This window comes from Oreochromis niloticus, linkage group LG5, assembly GCF_001858045.2.
Source record: "Oreochromis niloticus isolate F11D_XX linkage group LG5, O_niloticus_UMD_NMBU, whole genome shotgun sequence".
Classification (NCBI taxonomy): Eukaryota; Metazoa; Chordata; class Actinopteri; order Cichliformes; family Cichlidae; genus Oreochromis; species Oreochromis niloticus.
In genome coordinates, this window is record NC_031970.2 from 1,580,046 (window position 1) to 1,594,788 (window position 14,743).

Genomic DNA, 14,743 nt, shown 5'->3' on the forward strand with positions numbered 1-14,743 from the left:
AACTCAGTCTGGACAACAAGCAGACGAAGCACAGCGACCACACGTTCAAGCCCATCGATAAAGCTGCACAACAACACAAGAACGACCTTCAGGAAACTCTGGAAGCTTTAAAGCAGAAGTTAAAGGTCTGTGAAGAAGTCCAAATGAAGTTTGATCAAACAGCAGAACACATTAAGGCCCAGGCCCGACGCACAGAGAGGAAGATTAGGGAGCAGTTTAAGAAGCTTCACCAGTTTCTAGCAGAGGAAGAGGAGGCCAGGCTGACCGTGCTGTGGGAGGAAGAGGAGCAGAAGAGCTGGATGATGAAGGAGAAGATGGAGGCTGTGAGCAGAGAGATAGCAGCTCTTTCAGACACAGTCAGGGCCACAGAGGAGGAGCTGAGAGCTGAAGACGTCTCATTCCTGCACAACTACAAGGCTGCGGTGGAAAGAGCCCAGCGCTGCCCCCTGCTGGATGATCCACAGCTGCCCTCGGGAGCTCTGATAGACCAGGCCAAACACCTGGGCAACCTGACCTTCAGCATCTGGAACAACATGAAGTATATGGTCTCCTACACTCCTCTGATTCTGGACCCAAACACTGCAAACCCAGAACTGACCCTGTCTGAGGATCTGAGCAGCGTGAGGGTGGGTGGGCTGCAGCAGCTCCCTGATAATCCAGAGAGGTTTGATCATCTCTGCTTTGTGCTGAGCTCTCAGGGCTTTACCTCAGGGGCCCACAGCTGGGTTGTGGAGGTTGGAGACAGCGGACACTGGGGACTGGGCGTGTTAGCGGAGTCCGTCCGGAGGAAGGGACCCATACGCTCTGGATTTGGTGGAATAGGATTCAATCAAGGTGAATACTCAGCTCGCTCGGGATCTGCTCCCCCCACCATCCTCCAGCTGCAGAAGAAGCTCCAGAGGATCCGAGTGGGTCTGGACTGGGACGGAGGACAGCTGTCGTTCTCTGACGCTGACACTGACACACACATACACACCTTCACGCACACTTTCACCGAGAGGATGTTTCCCTTCATCAGCATCGGGGATAAACTCCCAGTGAAGACTCTGCCGGTTAAGCTGTCGGTGGATCGGAGATATTAAACCAAACAGACACGTGAGCCCGTCTGAGCCCGGAGGGAGGACTGTGTGTGTGTCCCTGTTGGACAGGCTTGTTCTCATATGTAACTCATGTTCCTGTGTATAAAGGTGCGTGTGGATCAGTAACTCGTCTGTCACTGTTCACCTGAACTATCAGAGATTGTCTTTCCTCTCAGCAGCATCAGATTCTGTCCACAGACTGTAAATAAAAGAGCTCAGCTAATGTGACACATGTGACCTCTGACCTCTTCACTTGTTGTTAGACAGCTGACACACACACACACACACACAGCGCTGACATGAGCTGCCAATCCCTCCACCACACAAACATGGCGACTCATTCAAACAAGAAATTCAAAATCTGAGACAGTGCTTCTCAGAGTCAAATCCACAGTCAGCAGCCGTCACAGCTGCAGGCAGCTCGCTCCAAGCTGCACTCAAACATCATCTCCAACCTGTGTTTCTTTCTCCGCCCTTTATTTTTCTGGCAGGTACATCGAGCTCTCCTGTGCTAGGATGCTGAGACGTAATAATCTCAGTTTCATTTGAAATGTATGGATTTCTGCAGCCTGTCTGTGCAGCAGCTGTTCAGAGAGGTGAGGCCAAGATTGGTGGGCAGCTGGAATTAAGGTGGCAATCGCTTACTTCCTGACGTTCTTCTTTCCTCCAGTTTCTCCTCCAGCGAAGGTGAAGCTGCTGTGACAAATGGCTTTCTCTGCTGCCGCAGGAAATACAGCTCTCCAGCCGCCTCAATAAGTCATGAAGGAAAGATGGCGGAGTGCCTCGGGAGCTGTGCGGTGATGGAAAACCAACACTGGGACTCATTTGTGTTTGTTGAACAGCAGGAGAGATGAAAAAGTGCCTCAGAGGACTCGACGGCGAGTCCATGTTCCTGAGGCCTTTAATAGACGCGCAGGCAGGAAGTTGCTTTAGTTCTGCCTGACTCTGATTTACAGACGGACCGTGGAAGCACGCCGCTGAAGCCCGATGATGAGCTGCCAGCACAGCGCGCGCACTATGATGCATGATGACCTGAACACACGAGGCGTGGCGGGGAGAGAGGACGGCGGTGTCAGAAGGGTTACTGTATTAAACATTGTCCACTTTAATGCCGTGACGACGTCCTCGTCAGGTACTCAGAACACCTGGACAGGTTCCTCTGAGCTCCTCTGGTCCCAGCCTGGCGCCCCGGAGCAGTTTGGTGCCCAGCCCGTCGAAGCCTCGGTAGAGGGAGGTGATTGGCTCCTGTAATATTTCAGCTGCTCTCACGCCCAAGGACGTTTCTGTGCCGCAGCGCTCGGCCCGTCTCCTGCTGCCTCCTGCCGTCCGTCGCTCCAGCTCCCGTTTCCCTGTGACTCATGACGGGACCCTGTCTGACCTCTGACCCCGAGCAGCCTGCTTTTCTAACAGACACAGGCTCCTCCTCCTGGTCAGCAGCTTGTTAGATGCAGCAAAGCTCTCAGACTTAACTGACCCGCTCTTCCAGCCCCTCCCTCAGGTCGTCGGAGCAGAGGATCAGGGCGGCGAGCTGCCGTCATCCATCAGAGGGTGTTTGGGTAATTTAGAGTCTGACCTCTTTAGAAATAAACTTATTTCACTCCAGACGTGTTCACTTTGAGCGCCACTCTGCATGTTTTATGGAGACATTCAGTCAGAAACATGAAGTGAGATGGATTTCAGCTTCAGCCCCTCCCTAACGATTTATTTGCCGTCCTCTCTCCAGCGCGGCAGCTTCAGCTCAACAAGCACAATAATCCACCTTTATGTGAGTCGTAGTTCTTTGTGGTTGGATCAGCAGGCTCCTCCCTCCTCCCAGCTCACATCCAACAGGTATTTAACCACCACAGAGTCAGGTTACGATTACAAGTCGTTCCATGATAACTGTGTGTGACTGTCGGAGCCGTGAGGCGGTTCTGACTGATGGCAGAGTGCGCGGTCACGTCTTGGCTCAGACTTCGGCTGTAATCACACTTCATGGAAACTCCTCTGATGGGACCTTCGTGTCTGAATACCACAGTGAAGCACATCTTATTCCCTGGACCTGTGCTCAGGCTCTAGCAGACGACCCCGCTGGACCACATGCACGATTCATGTTTCTGTGCAAGTCAATTCAATTCAATTTTATTTATACAGCGCCAAATCACAACAACAGTCGCCTCAAGAAGCTTTATATTGTACAGTAGACCCTACAATAATACATACAAAGAAAAGCCCAACAATCATGTGACCCCCTATGAGCAAGCACTTTGGCGACAGCGGGAAGGAAAAACTCCCTTTTAACAGGAAGAAACCTCCGACAGAACCAGGCTCAGGGAGGGGCGGGGCCATCTGCTGTGATTGGTTGGGGTGAGAGAAGGAAGACAGGATAAAGACATGCTGTGGAAGAGAGACAGAGATTAATAACAAGTACGATTCAGTGCAGAGAGGTCTATTAACACATAGTGAGTGAAGAAGAAACACCTAATGCATCATGGGAATCCCCGGCAGCCTATGTCTATTGCAGCATAACTAAGGGAGGATTCAGGGTCACCTGGTCCAGCCCTAACTATATGCTTTAGAGTGACGGCACCAGTTTCACTGCTAACAATCATTCATCCCACAGAGAGCTAACCTCAGCATGGCAAACACAGCTCGTGTGATTCAGTGCAGAGACAAAGGCCCGTCTCAGTCGTTGTGGGCGTTTGGTTTGGATGAAAGCATCAGGAGGCCTCAGGCATCGGATGAAAGCCGCCTTTTGTTGATTGGATCATTGAAGTGAATCAAACTTCCGAGGTGCAGTTTCACCTGCGTGGCTCGTTTTCTCACAGTCATCACTCAGAGGTGAAGGCCTGCAGTCTGAAGAACTGCAGCTGCAAACACAGGAAGACCCACGTTTACTGCCCGCTCACGTGCAACACTTTTCACACTCAGACCGAACACAGCTGTGTGAGTAAAACTCGCGTTTAGTCTTTAAAGTACAAATCATACTTCTATCACATGTGGTAATAAAAGATTAGGGTAGTATGCTCTCAGTACACCTGTACAGGTGCACTGTACAGGTGTACTGAGAGCTTGGTTTACACTGCTGGCCGTGAGTCAGACTTGCTCCCGACAACTTTGCTTTGAATAATCTTTGATTATTACTGTGGACAGAATTTCCAGGTCTCAGGTCTTTCCTGTTTGCAGCTGTTCAGGTAGAACATCCCCATCGGCGCCGTTACAGAAGCAGACGCCAGACAGACTCATCTCTTCGAGCTGCTGTCACGTGACCAGGACAGGACACGTTTGATGGGTCGCCATCGCTGAACAAACGGAGCTCACACCGCCGAGTCGTTCCTCTTTTCTTTTTTGGATTTAAGGTGAAGCTTCGCAGACGTTGCTGTTGAGTCTTCAGACAGATTCACCAACGCATCAGAACCGTCTGCACGCGGCATTATTTACGATTCACCTAAGCAGATCTTGTTGGACCCTCGTGTGCACCAGCAGCAGGATGTCAGGCAGTAAATATTCATGTTTTACTATCATTATTATTCATGACTGTATTAGTTGAAACCTTATAAATGGAAAAGTTGTAAACAGTTGAAACTTTGATTTTTGAGATGGTGAAACTCCAGACTTCCCAACAGCCACTCCTCAGAGACCCGCCCACACAGCTCAGCGGTGCCTCACAGCCTGGATGTGAAACTCGTTCTGTGGAATAAAGAGAACAAAGGCATCCTTACTCTGGACTATTTGCTTTTGACTGACTGTTAGTGCACGAGATTTCTGCTGGAAACCTGAAATTCAGCCACAGAAACGCTGTAAAAAGAGTAAAAGTCAAACTAAAAAACAAAAAGTCAGATACACTCTGAGCGTCTTTCACTGATGCGTGCACAGAAATGCTCACACACAAGAGTCACGAACACGAACGGGCCACTTCTCTAACGTCAGCGTCAGACAGAGTCATTTGAAATCGACACGTTTGTGCTCCACACCTGAAATCTGCAGACTGAAGCCGATCGGAGTGTCGGCGGTTTGATCCCCGCTTCCTCTGCGCTACGTGTCCAAGTAGTCTGGGGCGAGGTCAGAAGCTCCGAGTTGCACCTGAGCGTTGTTCAGCGTGAAGCTGTTACTGCTGCATTTACCAGGCTGAGGTCAGGAAACACCGATGAAGTTCAGTGTCAAAGCTTTTTCTGACGTTCACGTTCGAGCTGCTTCTCAGTAATTACAGCTATAATTATAATTATGGTTCCAGAGCCTGAGCCACATTATATGTAGCTGGTATCTCTCAGCCTCACACACTAGCTCAGTGTTGGGTTGTCTCCTCTTTATTATTTTGAGTGTAAAAATATTTTGTCACTGAACAAAACTTAACTTTAGATGAGACGAAAAATATGCTTCAAATAAGTTTAATGTGAAGCTGTGGAGGGCTTGATGGATGTGTGCAGAATCATGACTGAAGTGTTTCTGTTGTAGCATCTACTCTAAGACTGGGCCCAGATAAACACCCTCATTGTATAATAATGAGGTGAAAGGACCACACAGACAAACACCTGAAACAGGAAAATCAAACTGATAAAAACAAACTTTGCTCACATGAAAAGTGTGTTTTGGTCTCCGCTCGTTCTGCGCCTCCGGTTTTGTTTTCAAGGACGCTGGGTGGAATTAGCATCAGCGGGAGTCTTCAGGTCAGAAGCTCATCACTGTAACCTTCAGGCTGCTGTCAGAAAAACAAATTAAAGTCTTTGTGATCTGCAGGCCTGAGCGCCCGCTCACTGCACGCTGAGAAAAATGGAAGACCTTGGCATTTCCAAAGGAAATGTTAACACGCTGCGATTCTGGTTCCACATTTTAACACACTGTCATCCTGTCATGTTTGGACTCATAAAGGCTTTACATACAGTGTGTGTGTGTGTGTGTCCGTACTGTAGCAGTCAGGCGGAGGCTGATATATCTGCAATGACATGCCTTAAACAACGGCGAGGAAGATAAGTGAGGTCGGCATGAAATATGATTAAAGCACAGCCTTCCCCTCGCCTTTGATTTAAAGGAGCACGGCACAAACAACTCATCTCTCCCACCCAAACACAGACTTCAGAGGAAAAGCATGAAAAACCAGCAAAGAGCAAAAGAGGACAGAGAGGACGGAGACGCCACGTCAGCACTCTGAGAGCAAGTTTGGGGCACATTTTACTCTGTAACATGAAAAAGTCCTGCAGGAAGAAACGAGTCTGACCGTCGCATCAGCTGACCCCGGCAAGGACCATCAGTCAGCTGATGTTTGTCCACGTGCAGCGTTCCAGGTTATTCAGCTTATTTCTGAATAACCTGGAAATGTTCATGAACTGTGGAGTCAACGTGTTTCCTGCCCTGCGCGGGGCAGCAGGTGCAGCTCCAATCTGAGATTACAGTGAACTCCCGTTCTGTGACACATCACAGCACCACGAGCCGCTTTACAGCACCCTCCATTCTGATTTGGGGCAGAAGCAAGCAGCAGAGAATTTGTAGCAACGAGGAGTACGTGTCGTTAATCGTGCTGGATGGAGGAAGCAGGTGGAAATCGTTGTTTTATCTCTCCGCTGAGCCGAAGCCGTTTCTGCTCACTGACATTATAGAGAAAATACAAAGAGGTTAAAAATGTTACACGACTGAAAGTAACAGCTGCTGCAGACAGCACTGTGAGTGTGTGTGTGTGTGTGTGAGTGTGTGTGTTTAAGCACTTTGGTCAGTCAGACTGGGAAAGAGCTGCTGTTGTAATAAAGTTTAGCCTGACAGAAACAGGAGAATAAAAATGCGGCTGTGAGAGGGAGCAGATTTATCGATCTCTGAGGAGAATCTGATGGTTTTACTATCGAGTGCTTCATTAAATGAATGTTTGAAGACAGTTTAAGGCAGGGGTCCCCAACTCCAGGCCTCGAGGGCCGGTGTCCCTGCAGGTTTTAGATCTCACCCTGGGTCAACACACCTGAATCACATGATTAGTTCATTCCCAGGCCTCTGGAGAACTTCAGACATGCTGAGGAGGTCATTTATCCATTTAAATCAGCTGTGATGGATCAAGGACATGTGTAAAACCTGCAGGATGGCCCTCGAGGCCTGGAGTTGGACAGCCTTGGTTTCAGGTTTTGTTCTTTCAGCCTCTGTGAAGTTTAACTCTGAGGGTGAAGAACAAAAACTGGTCAGCAGGTGCAGTATAGCTGGTCAGTGTGTTCATACTGATAAAAAATTATTTGGAGACATCAGAAAAAACAAAATAATCAGGGTCTGAAGCTGCGTCTGAGATCATCAGGAAAACCGGCTCTGGAGCAGGTCAGGTTCACATGTACGAAATGAACCAGCTTCACAGCAGAGGACGTTAACCCTGAAGATACCTGATGAGGCAAGTACAAACCTGTGAATCTACCTGTGGTGCCTGACACAAAGACATCAGCAGTATTTTTGTGTTTTTATAAGTAATGATTTAAGACAGGGGTGTCGAAGTCCAGGCCTCGAGGGCCGGTGTCCTGCAGGTTTTAGATAACACCCTGGGTGAACACACCTGAATCAAATGAGTAGTTCATTACCAGGCCTCTGGAGAACTACAAGACATGTTGAGGAGGTAATTTAGCCATTTGAATCAGCTGTGTTGGATCAAGGTCACATCCAAAACCTGCAGGACACCGGCCCTCGAGGCCTGGACTTCGACACCTGTGATTTAAGATGAGTACAGTACGGTATCTTTGATTATCTGTCTCTGTGTACACAGACATGCTGTTGGTGTACGGATGAAACACGAACCTTAAGGCGTTTATATTGTAAAGACCCTACAATAATACAGAGGAAACAGAAAACCCCAGCAGTCATATGAACCCCTATAAGCAAATGGTGACAATGGGAAGAAAAAACCTCCAGCAGAACCAGCGACCAACTGGGGTGAGGGGAAGAAAACAGAGAGCCAGAGATTAATAATCAGTAATAATAAGGGGCCTGAAAACTGAAGGCTCTGCCTCCCATTCTACTTTCAAATACTCTAGGAACAACAAGTAGGCCTGCAGTGTGACTTCTGATGGATGATGGATGGATGAAGGATGGATGATGGATAATAAATGGTTGGATGGATGGATGAATTCATGGATGGATGGATGATGAATGGACTGATGTATAGATGGATGATGGTTGGATGATGGATGAATGGACGGATGATGGATGAATGGATGCATCATGGATGGACTGATGTATAGATGGATGATAAATGGATGCATGATGGATGGATGGATGGATGATAAATGGATGGATGATGGATGATGTCACAGCTGTGGAATAATGTGGGCAGGGCTTCCCTGTTTGAGGCTAATGAGTGATTTAAAGTGTGCGTAGGTGTGCGGGGCAGTTAAAGTGCAGAGGATGGGGAGCTGAACGAATATTTCATGAACTGAGGTCATTGTTATCCGTGCTCAGGCTGCACGCTCACTGCAGGATTCATCTCAGAGCTCCAGGGTGAAATTAAAAGAAGAAGACACGAGTGAGTAAATACTGTGATTTATAAATGTTCAGACAGCTTGTTGTCTCCCTCTGTCCTCAGTGCTCCACCTGCAGCTGTGTGTGGTTATCTGCAGCACAGATGTTTGTTTTTGCTGCTGCTGCTCAAAGGCACGCTGGAAAAGGATGAAGCGAAATATGGTGAAAATGTCCTGATTAGTAAATGTCTGCCACTGCAAACACTGTCACAAAGGTTTATCAGTAAATGTTTAATCGTTTCCTCCTGACACGTCTCCACCTGCAGTGTTTCCTCTCTAAATGTCGGTGCGTACCATAAATAAATCGTTTTGTTGCACGCTGCACTCGCTCTCTTTCTCTCTGAGATATTCAGTAAATATTTCATCGAGGTTTCTCCCCGCTCTGCCTTCTGCTCAAACCCAGAGTCAGCACAAACTGGGTACATAAAGAGCTCGGCTAAAGTGTACCGCTCTGCACGCCGGCCTTCCTTTTTCATGTTGTGTATCAGGTTTCCTGCAGCTCTGCTCACAGAGGACGTTCCTGTGAAACTGGTCCTCCAGGAGCTGCACAACAGGGCCAGCTTTACCAACGAAACTTTCTGCAAGACCAGATAAATAAATGATTAACCTGCGTCACAGCAGTGCTCACCTGCAGCATACATTATGGACGAGTTTCTCCATCAGCATCTTCCTCCAGGGTCAGCGGGGCTCAGGTTCAGCGCCGTGCAGTCACACTCTTTGTTATTCAGCAGTAAACTATGTTAAAGCTCAGAGTGGACACAAGCAGTGTAGTCAGCGCTCACTGAACCTGCATTTGTTCCAATGACCAGCAGGGGGCGACTCTTCTGCTCCAATTGGACAGAAGACAGAAAATTACTTACAGCAGGTAGAATTATTTTGTGGAAAGTTGTCATGGTGCTGAATCCAGCAAACGTTCTCCGTTAAACGTTAAAATCCGGTCCGAGGTCCAGATCAGGGACTGCAGTCAGGTGAGGAGAAGCCGCCTGTCAGTCAAAGAGGCCACGCCCCCAACAATGCAAACAATCAGCCCGTAAACATGCTTATTTCTGCTGTACAGTTTTAACATGGGGACTAACTTACTGCTGCCCCTGCTGGACACCAGAGGAACTGCAGCCTTTTGAACGTAAGCCAGGCTTCTTCTTGCAGTTTGATGCTTGTTTGAAAGATAAAACAGATGCTCGGGGATCAAATCAGGAAACGCTTACTGTGCTGTGGAGTCTAGTCTTTATTATAAAGTCACGCACAGTGCTGATGGTTCCTCTTGTATCCTGTCAGTGATTTGATGTTTTTGTTGTTTTCATGCACATTTCAGAGGTTTTCCGTTTTATTTTCATTTTGCATGTATTTATAACTAAAGTCTTAACTGTGTCTTTACTCTGTGTGTCTGCAGGTTTGTCAGACATCTGAATGACTGTGTTTTATGCTGCGGAGCTGGAGGAGCTTCGACCTCAGCTCGGGTTTGTTCAAAGACATGAAATCATAAAAAATGGATCACAGGATCAAATGCTGAATAATCCTGTGACTGTCCCCGCTGCTGCGTGAAGAAAGGACGACTGTGTTTCAATATTAATGTCTGTGTGTTGTTTGTCTGCGACAGCCGCTGAGCGACGGCGAATCTGTCAGCAGCTGCGTCTCACCCTCGCGAGTTATCTGCACGCTAATGGGTTCAGTCAACGCCACAGTCGGGCCACGTGACTTTAGATAAGATCTGTCTTATCTTCTCATATTAGTGTTCTGCAAAAAGCATCGATGTAAGTTTGAGCTCAAATATTAACCCAAGAAAAATCATTCGTCCCATTTGAAGTCTGAGTTTGTCATGGTGGCGTTTAAATGAGATCACTATACTTTTCCAAAAGGCTGGGTTTTTTTTTAAAAAAAAAAGGGGATGTGGCCACCATGATGTCATATATGGTTTCCACAGATCAGGTTCATGTTTTTTAGCCTCCAGCCAGTCACTAATATAACGATGCAGATACGAGGATCCACGAGATCCTACCAAACTGTGATCCAGCAGAAATCGAGACTCATCAGACCAGGTGCTGTTTCCAGCTTCTGTTGTCCAGTTTTGCTGAGTCTGTGTGAAGTGTAGCCTCGGCTTCCTGTTCTTAGCTGACCGCTGCGTTCTTCTGCTGCTGTGGCCCGTCTGCTTCAAGCCTCTGAGATGCTCCTCTGCAGACCTTGGATATAACAAGTGATTGTTGGAGTTCCTGTTGACCTTCCTATGAGCAGTTTATCTACTCTCCTGACATCTGACCTCGACAAGGTGTTTCCTCCCTGAGAGCTGCTGCTTGCTGGTGTTTTCCTTGTTTTTAGACCTTTTCCGTAACTCAGAGATGGTTGGTGGGAAAATCCCAGCAGATCAGCCGTTTCTGAAACAACAACCACAGTCACCGTCATCTTCATTGTGACACTCAGTTTGAGCGTCTGCAGGTGGTCTTCATCATGTCTGCATGACTGAATGCACTGACATGCTGTCATGATGCTGATTATATATTTATGCCAATGCGCAGCTGGACAGGTGTACCTAACAAATTGTCTTTTATAACATGCAGTACAGTCAGAACATCAGTAGCCTGGATTCAGAAACTCACTTTAAACAGAGTACAAATACTTCATCACTGCATAAAATACTTGAGTATTTCTGACTGTTCATTTCATGCTGGCTGTCTTTGTTTTGGTGTTTTGGTGCAGAGGTGAATCTGATCTAGAGCCTCTACAGGCCATTAGAGGAACTGCAGTTTGTGAGGCTTCATTTTTCAGCCCTGGAGGTCAGAGCTTTTTCTTATTTCTTTTCTCCTCACTACTCTTCTTCCTCTCTCTCTGCTAAATCCACCCCCACCCAGAACCCCCCGCCCAGCCTCACCTCTCTGTGCCTCATGGGAACTTTCCCAGTGAGCCGGTGGAGGATGATTGAGACGGATGTCTCGCTTGGCCGGCAGAAGGATGGAGACACCGATGGACCACGCTGGGGTCCCGGCAGTCAGGCCTCTTGTCAGATCAGGGCCCTGTTTCAGAAAGCCGGTTTAGTGCAAACTCTGAGTAAGTATACCCTGAGTTAACGAAAACTCTGGGTTTTCGGTTTCACAAAGCGAGTTTAGATTAATTCTGAGTGAGTTACTATGACGACACACTCCGTGAAGCTAACCTGCCCCCTAGCAGGTTTACTTCAACTAACCCTGACTTTCTCCGCCTCTTTGTCGGAAACCTGACTGTAGGAAGTGTCAGACATGGCGTGCCCCTTCCTTGAAGAGCCAGTAGATGTTGAAGCCCAAATTCTCCGCAGAGCTCTCTGCCGGGAGAGAGTGATTAGAGCGCGTTTGGACATTTTATCATTTCCTGATGATTTTCTGTGTGAACGTTACCGTTTTTCAGCACAATCCATAATTTATTTGAATAACATCCTCAGGCCTTATATTGCTCATGTGACACATCGCGGACATTCTCTCAGTTCTGTACATATTATTTGTATTGCACTTCGTTTTTTTGCAAACGGGAGCTTTCTGTATAATATTGGTGACGCTGAGCACGTTTCCAAGGCTACCGTCTGTCGGGCAGTCAGGAATGTTACAGTTGCACTGAAACGTCTCCTGTACTCGTTTGTGGTGTTCCCCGGTCATAGACCCACAAGATTTATCAAAGAGGGATTCCACAAAATTGCAGGTATCAGGATGAACAAAACTTAATTCATGATGTGGTGATACTTGAACTACTACTTAGATTTTACATTTATTTTCAGGGTTCCCAGGCGTGATTGGCTGTATAGATGGCACTCACATTCCATTCTGCTGCTTGAAGAGTTCCATTTCCAAAAAGCATTTTTTTATTTTCTTGATCAAACAGGTCTTGTACAGCTGCTTTACAGGGAGCTATTGAAACACAGGAAATAGCATTGACATTCATAGTACATGCCCACTTAGGTTGGTTGTAAATCAGTGCTGAACATCTTACTGAGGAAAGGTTTGTTGGAGAAGTGGCTGGACCCTCTTCCTCTACATTTTTTATATTTCATTTTTACTTGCTGCCAGGAACGTTTGGGGCCTGTTGGGTTGCACCTGCGCTCACATCACATCACAAAATAAAATGTATAAAATAAAAAATAAAATGAAATATAATAAAATAACGTGTTAAATGGGTGGAAATCCCTAGATCAATGTTTAAATTAACACTCACGCATTGACTCTGTCGGCTATGTATTGCCATGCATGCTCCCTTTCTTTTGCAGCTGAGGCTGTGTTACTTTTTTTCCGCAAAATTTGCATGTTATCGGCATATGCTGCCATCAGAATTTCGGCCTCAAGCGCTGTAAAATACATTGGCCGCGCCTTCTTTCCCTCCGTCTCCATGGTGACTCGCTTAATCTGTGCTCCACTAATCAGGGCTTTATGCGTGCGCTTAACTTGGGGTTAAAGCAACTCCGCGTTGATTGAACTAATTGTTATCAGCCTTTCTGAAACCGAATATTCCGAGTTGGACAGTTCGGGGTTACTCAACCCTGAGTATCATTTTTAACTCTGAGTTTTCTAAACCCGCTTTCTGAAACAGGGCCCAGCTGCTGATCGATGGTTTGTTGGTCAACGCGAGCACACGTCCCTCCATCCAGGCTCAGACTGGGGTCTCTGTGGGACTCTGTGCTGTGGTTCAGTCAGTGTTACAGGAGCTTCGGTCCAGCTCACAGGTGGAAGGACTGAATGAAACCAATGAACTGTCCGGTGCTGCGGGATCATCCGTTCACGGAGGAGTCGGTTTTTTTTGCCCATGATGCATCAGAGAGCACTGCTTTAATAACCTGCCTATTGCTTATTACAGGAGGTTAAAAGTCACATATTATCATTTCAGTTCAGTTTTATTCATATAGTCACAAATCACAACAACAGTCGCCTCATGGGGCTTCAAATGTATAATTTAATAACATTTAATAATATTTACAAAACACAAAAGGAAAAAAGATGCCTGAGCGTCTGACTGTGCCGACCATCAGATTCAGGCTGAAGCCTTTTATCGTACTTTATTTATACTTCTGTGAACTTCCTCTGACAGGGACACAGACCAGAACACTTAGGTTTAGGTGATTTTGTGCTGCTGTGTAGTTTTTAAGAAGTATCGAGGTTTGTCCGTCTAAGCTGGAACAGAAGAGCCGTTTACTTACTCACTGGAGAAAGTAATTTGTTACTCTACTCGTTACATTACTCTTAATACATTTTCACATAAACACCAGTTAACAATATAAACCTATAGCTACAGTCACACACACAACACAAACCCCTGTCCTAATGAGGACACACTTATAATCTTTTAAAAAAAATTTATATATGAATACAAAGTAGAGTGGTCGCCATGGTGATTCTACTGTAGAAACATGAACAGGTAGAAATGGAGGCGGTTTGTTTATTTCTTTATATCCGCCCGGCTGACCAACCTTTGTAACACCAGTAACATGATTGTAACTTTAATGTAATTACTGAATTTAGCACAGCAAAATGTTACGTTACTAAAAAATGTAATGTGATTACAGTAACTTTGCAACTTTGTAACTTGGACATACACACGACATTGCCTGCAGGCCACACAAAATCCCCCAATTCCCATCCGTCTCCCACTCTGTGTGGAGTCGCTGAAGAAATGTTCCTGCTGCTCTTCAGTCTTTTCTTTCCTCTTGGAATAAATCTTTATGACTCAGGCTCAACATTTCCACAAAACAAAGGAACTTCATTTCTGACAGAAACAGATCATCATCACACACAGCTCAGACCTGTACATGCGTGAAGCTTCTCCGTATTAACGTAGCTGCACATTTAGCAATAGTTTTAGATTTGTTTTAAAATAATAGTTCTGCACTGCAGTGGTTTGGATCATGTCTAACCTCTTCCTACCCAAAGGGCTTTCTGAGCGTCCTGCTCAAAGATGACATGCCCAAAATGAATGGAGCATTTCTCTGCAATTACAAACTCTGTGTTAACAATCTTGGTATCAAAATAAAGCTAACACTTGTGACATTTCATAAGAGGTGTAAATATTGCAGCAGATGTTACTGTGTCACAGTTACTGAGCCTGGAACACAAAAAGTAAGTAGATTTTTTCCTCCTCTAATTTATCTATGTTTTTTTTTTTTTTTTTTTTTTTTTTACATATAACCCCTTTAAAAATGTGCTTTAGTTCATATATTTATCCAGAAAATCAGTAATCAACATCATCTGTGCAAAGATTTATGCT

At 46.3% G+C, this 14,743-nt stretch overlaps 1 protein-coding gene and 2 long non-coding RNA genes across 3 annotated transcripts in view; 2 read left to right on the plus strand and 1 right to left on the minus strand.

Moving 5' to 3' along the window:
- Positions 1-1,311, plus strand: part of LOC100704836 (nuclear factor 7, brain-like) — a 3,418-nt gene extending 2,107 nt beyond the window's left edge. Inside the window, exon 3 of the mRNA XM_025907053.1 lies at positions 1-1,311. This exon is cut by the window's left edge and continues 367 nt beyond it. Within this exon, the coding sequence (XP_025762838.1) occupies positions 1-1,082 (1,082 nt within the window). The 3' untranslated portion in view covers positions 1,083-1,311.
- Positions 1,312-8,294: 6,983 nt separating this feature from the next.
- LOC109197404 (uncharacterized) lies at positions 8,295-10,303 on the plus strand. Its single transcript, XR_002058522.2, has 3 exons — positions 8,295-8,538; positions 9,924-9,990; positions 10,131-10,303. It is a non-coding gene; the product is annotated as an uncharacterized LOC109197404 (long non-coding RNA).
- Positions 10,304-12,011: 1,708 nt separating this feature from the next.
- LOC109201212 (uncharacterized) lies at positions 12,012-13,084 on the minus strand. The gene is made up of 2 exons (XR_002061239.2): positions 12,482-13,084; positions 12,012-12,399 (listed from the first exon to the last, which is right to left on the minus strand). It is a non-coding gene; the product is annotated as an uncharacterized LOC109201212 (long non-coding RNA).
- Between the last annotated feature and the right edge of the window lie 1,659 nt (positions 13,085-14,743).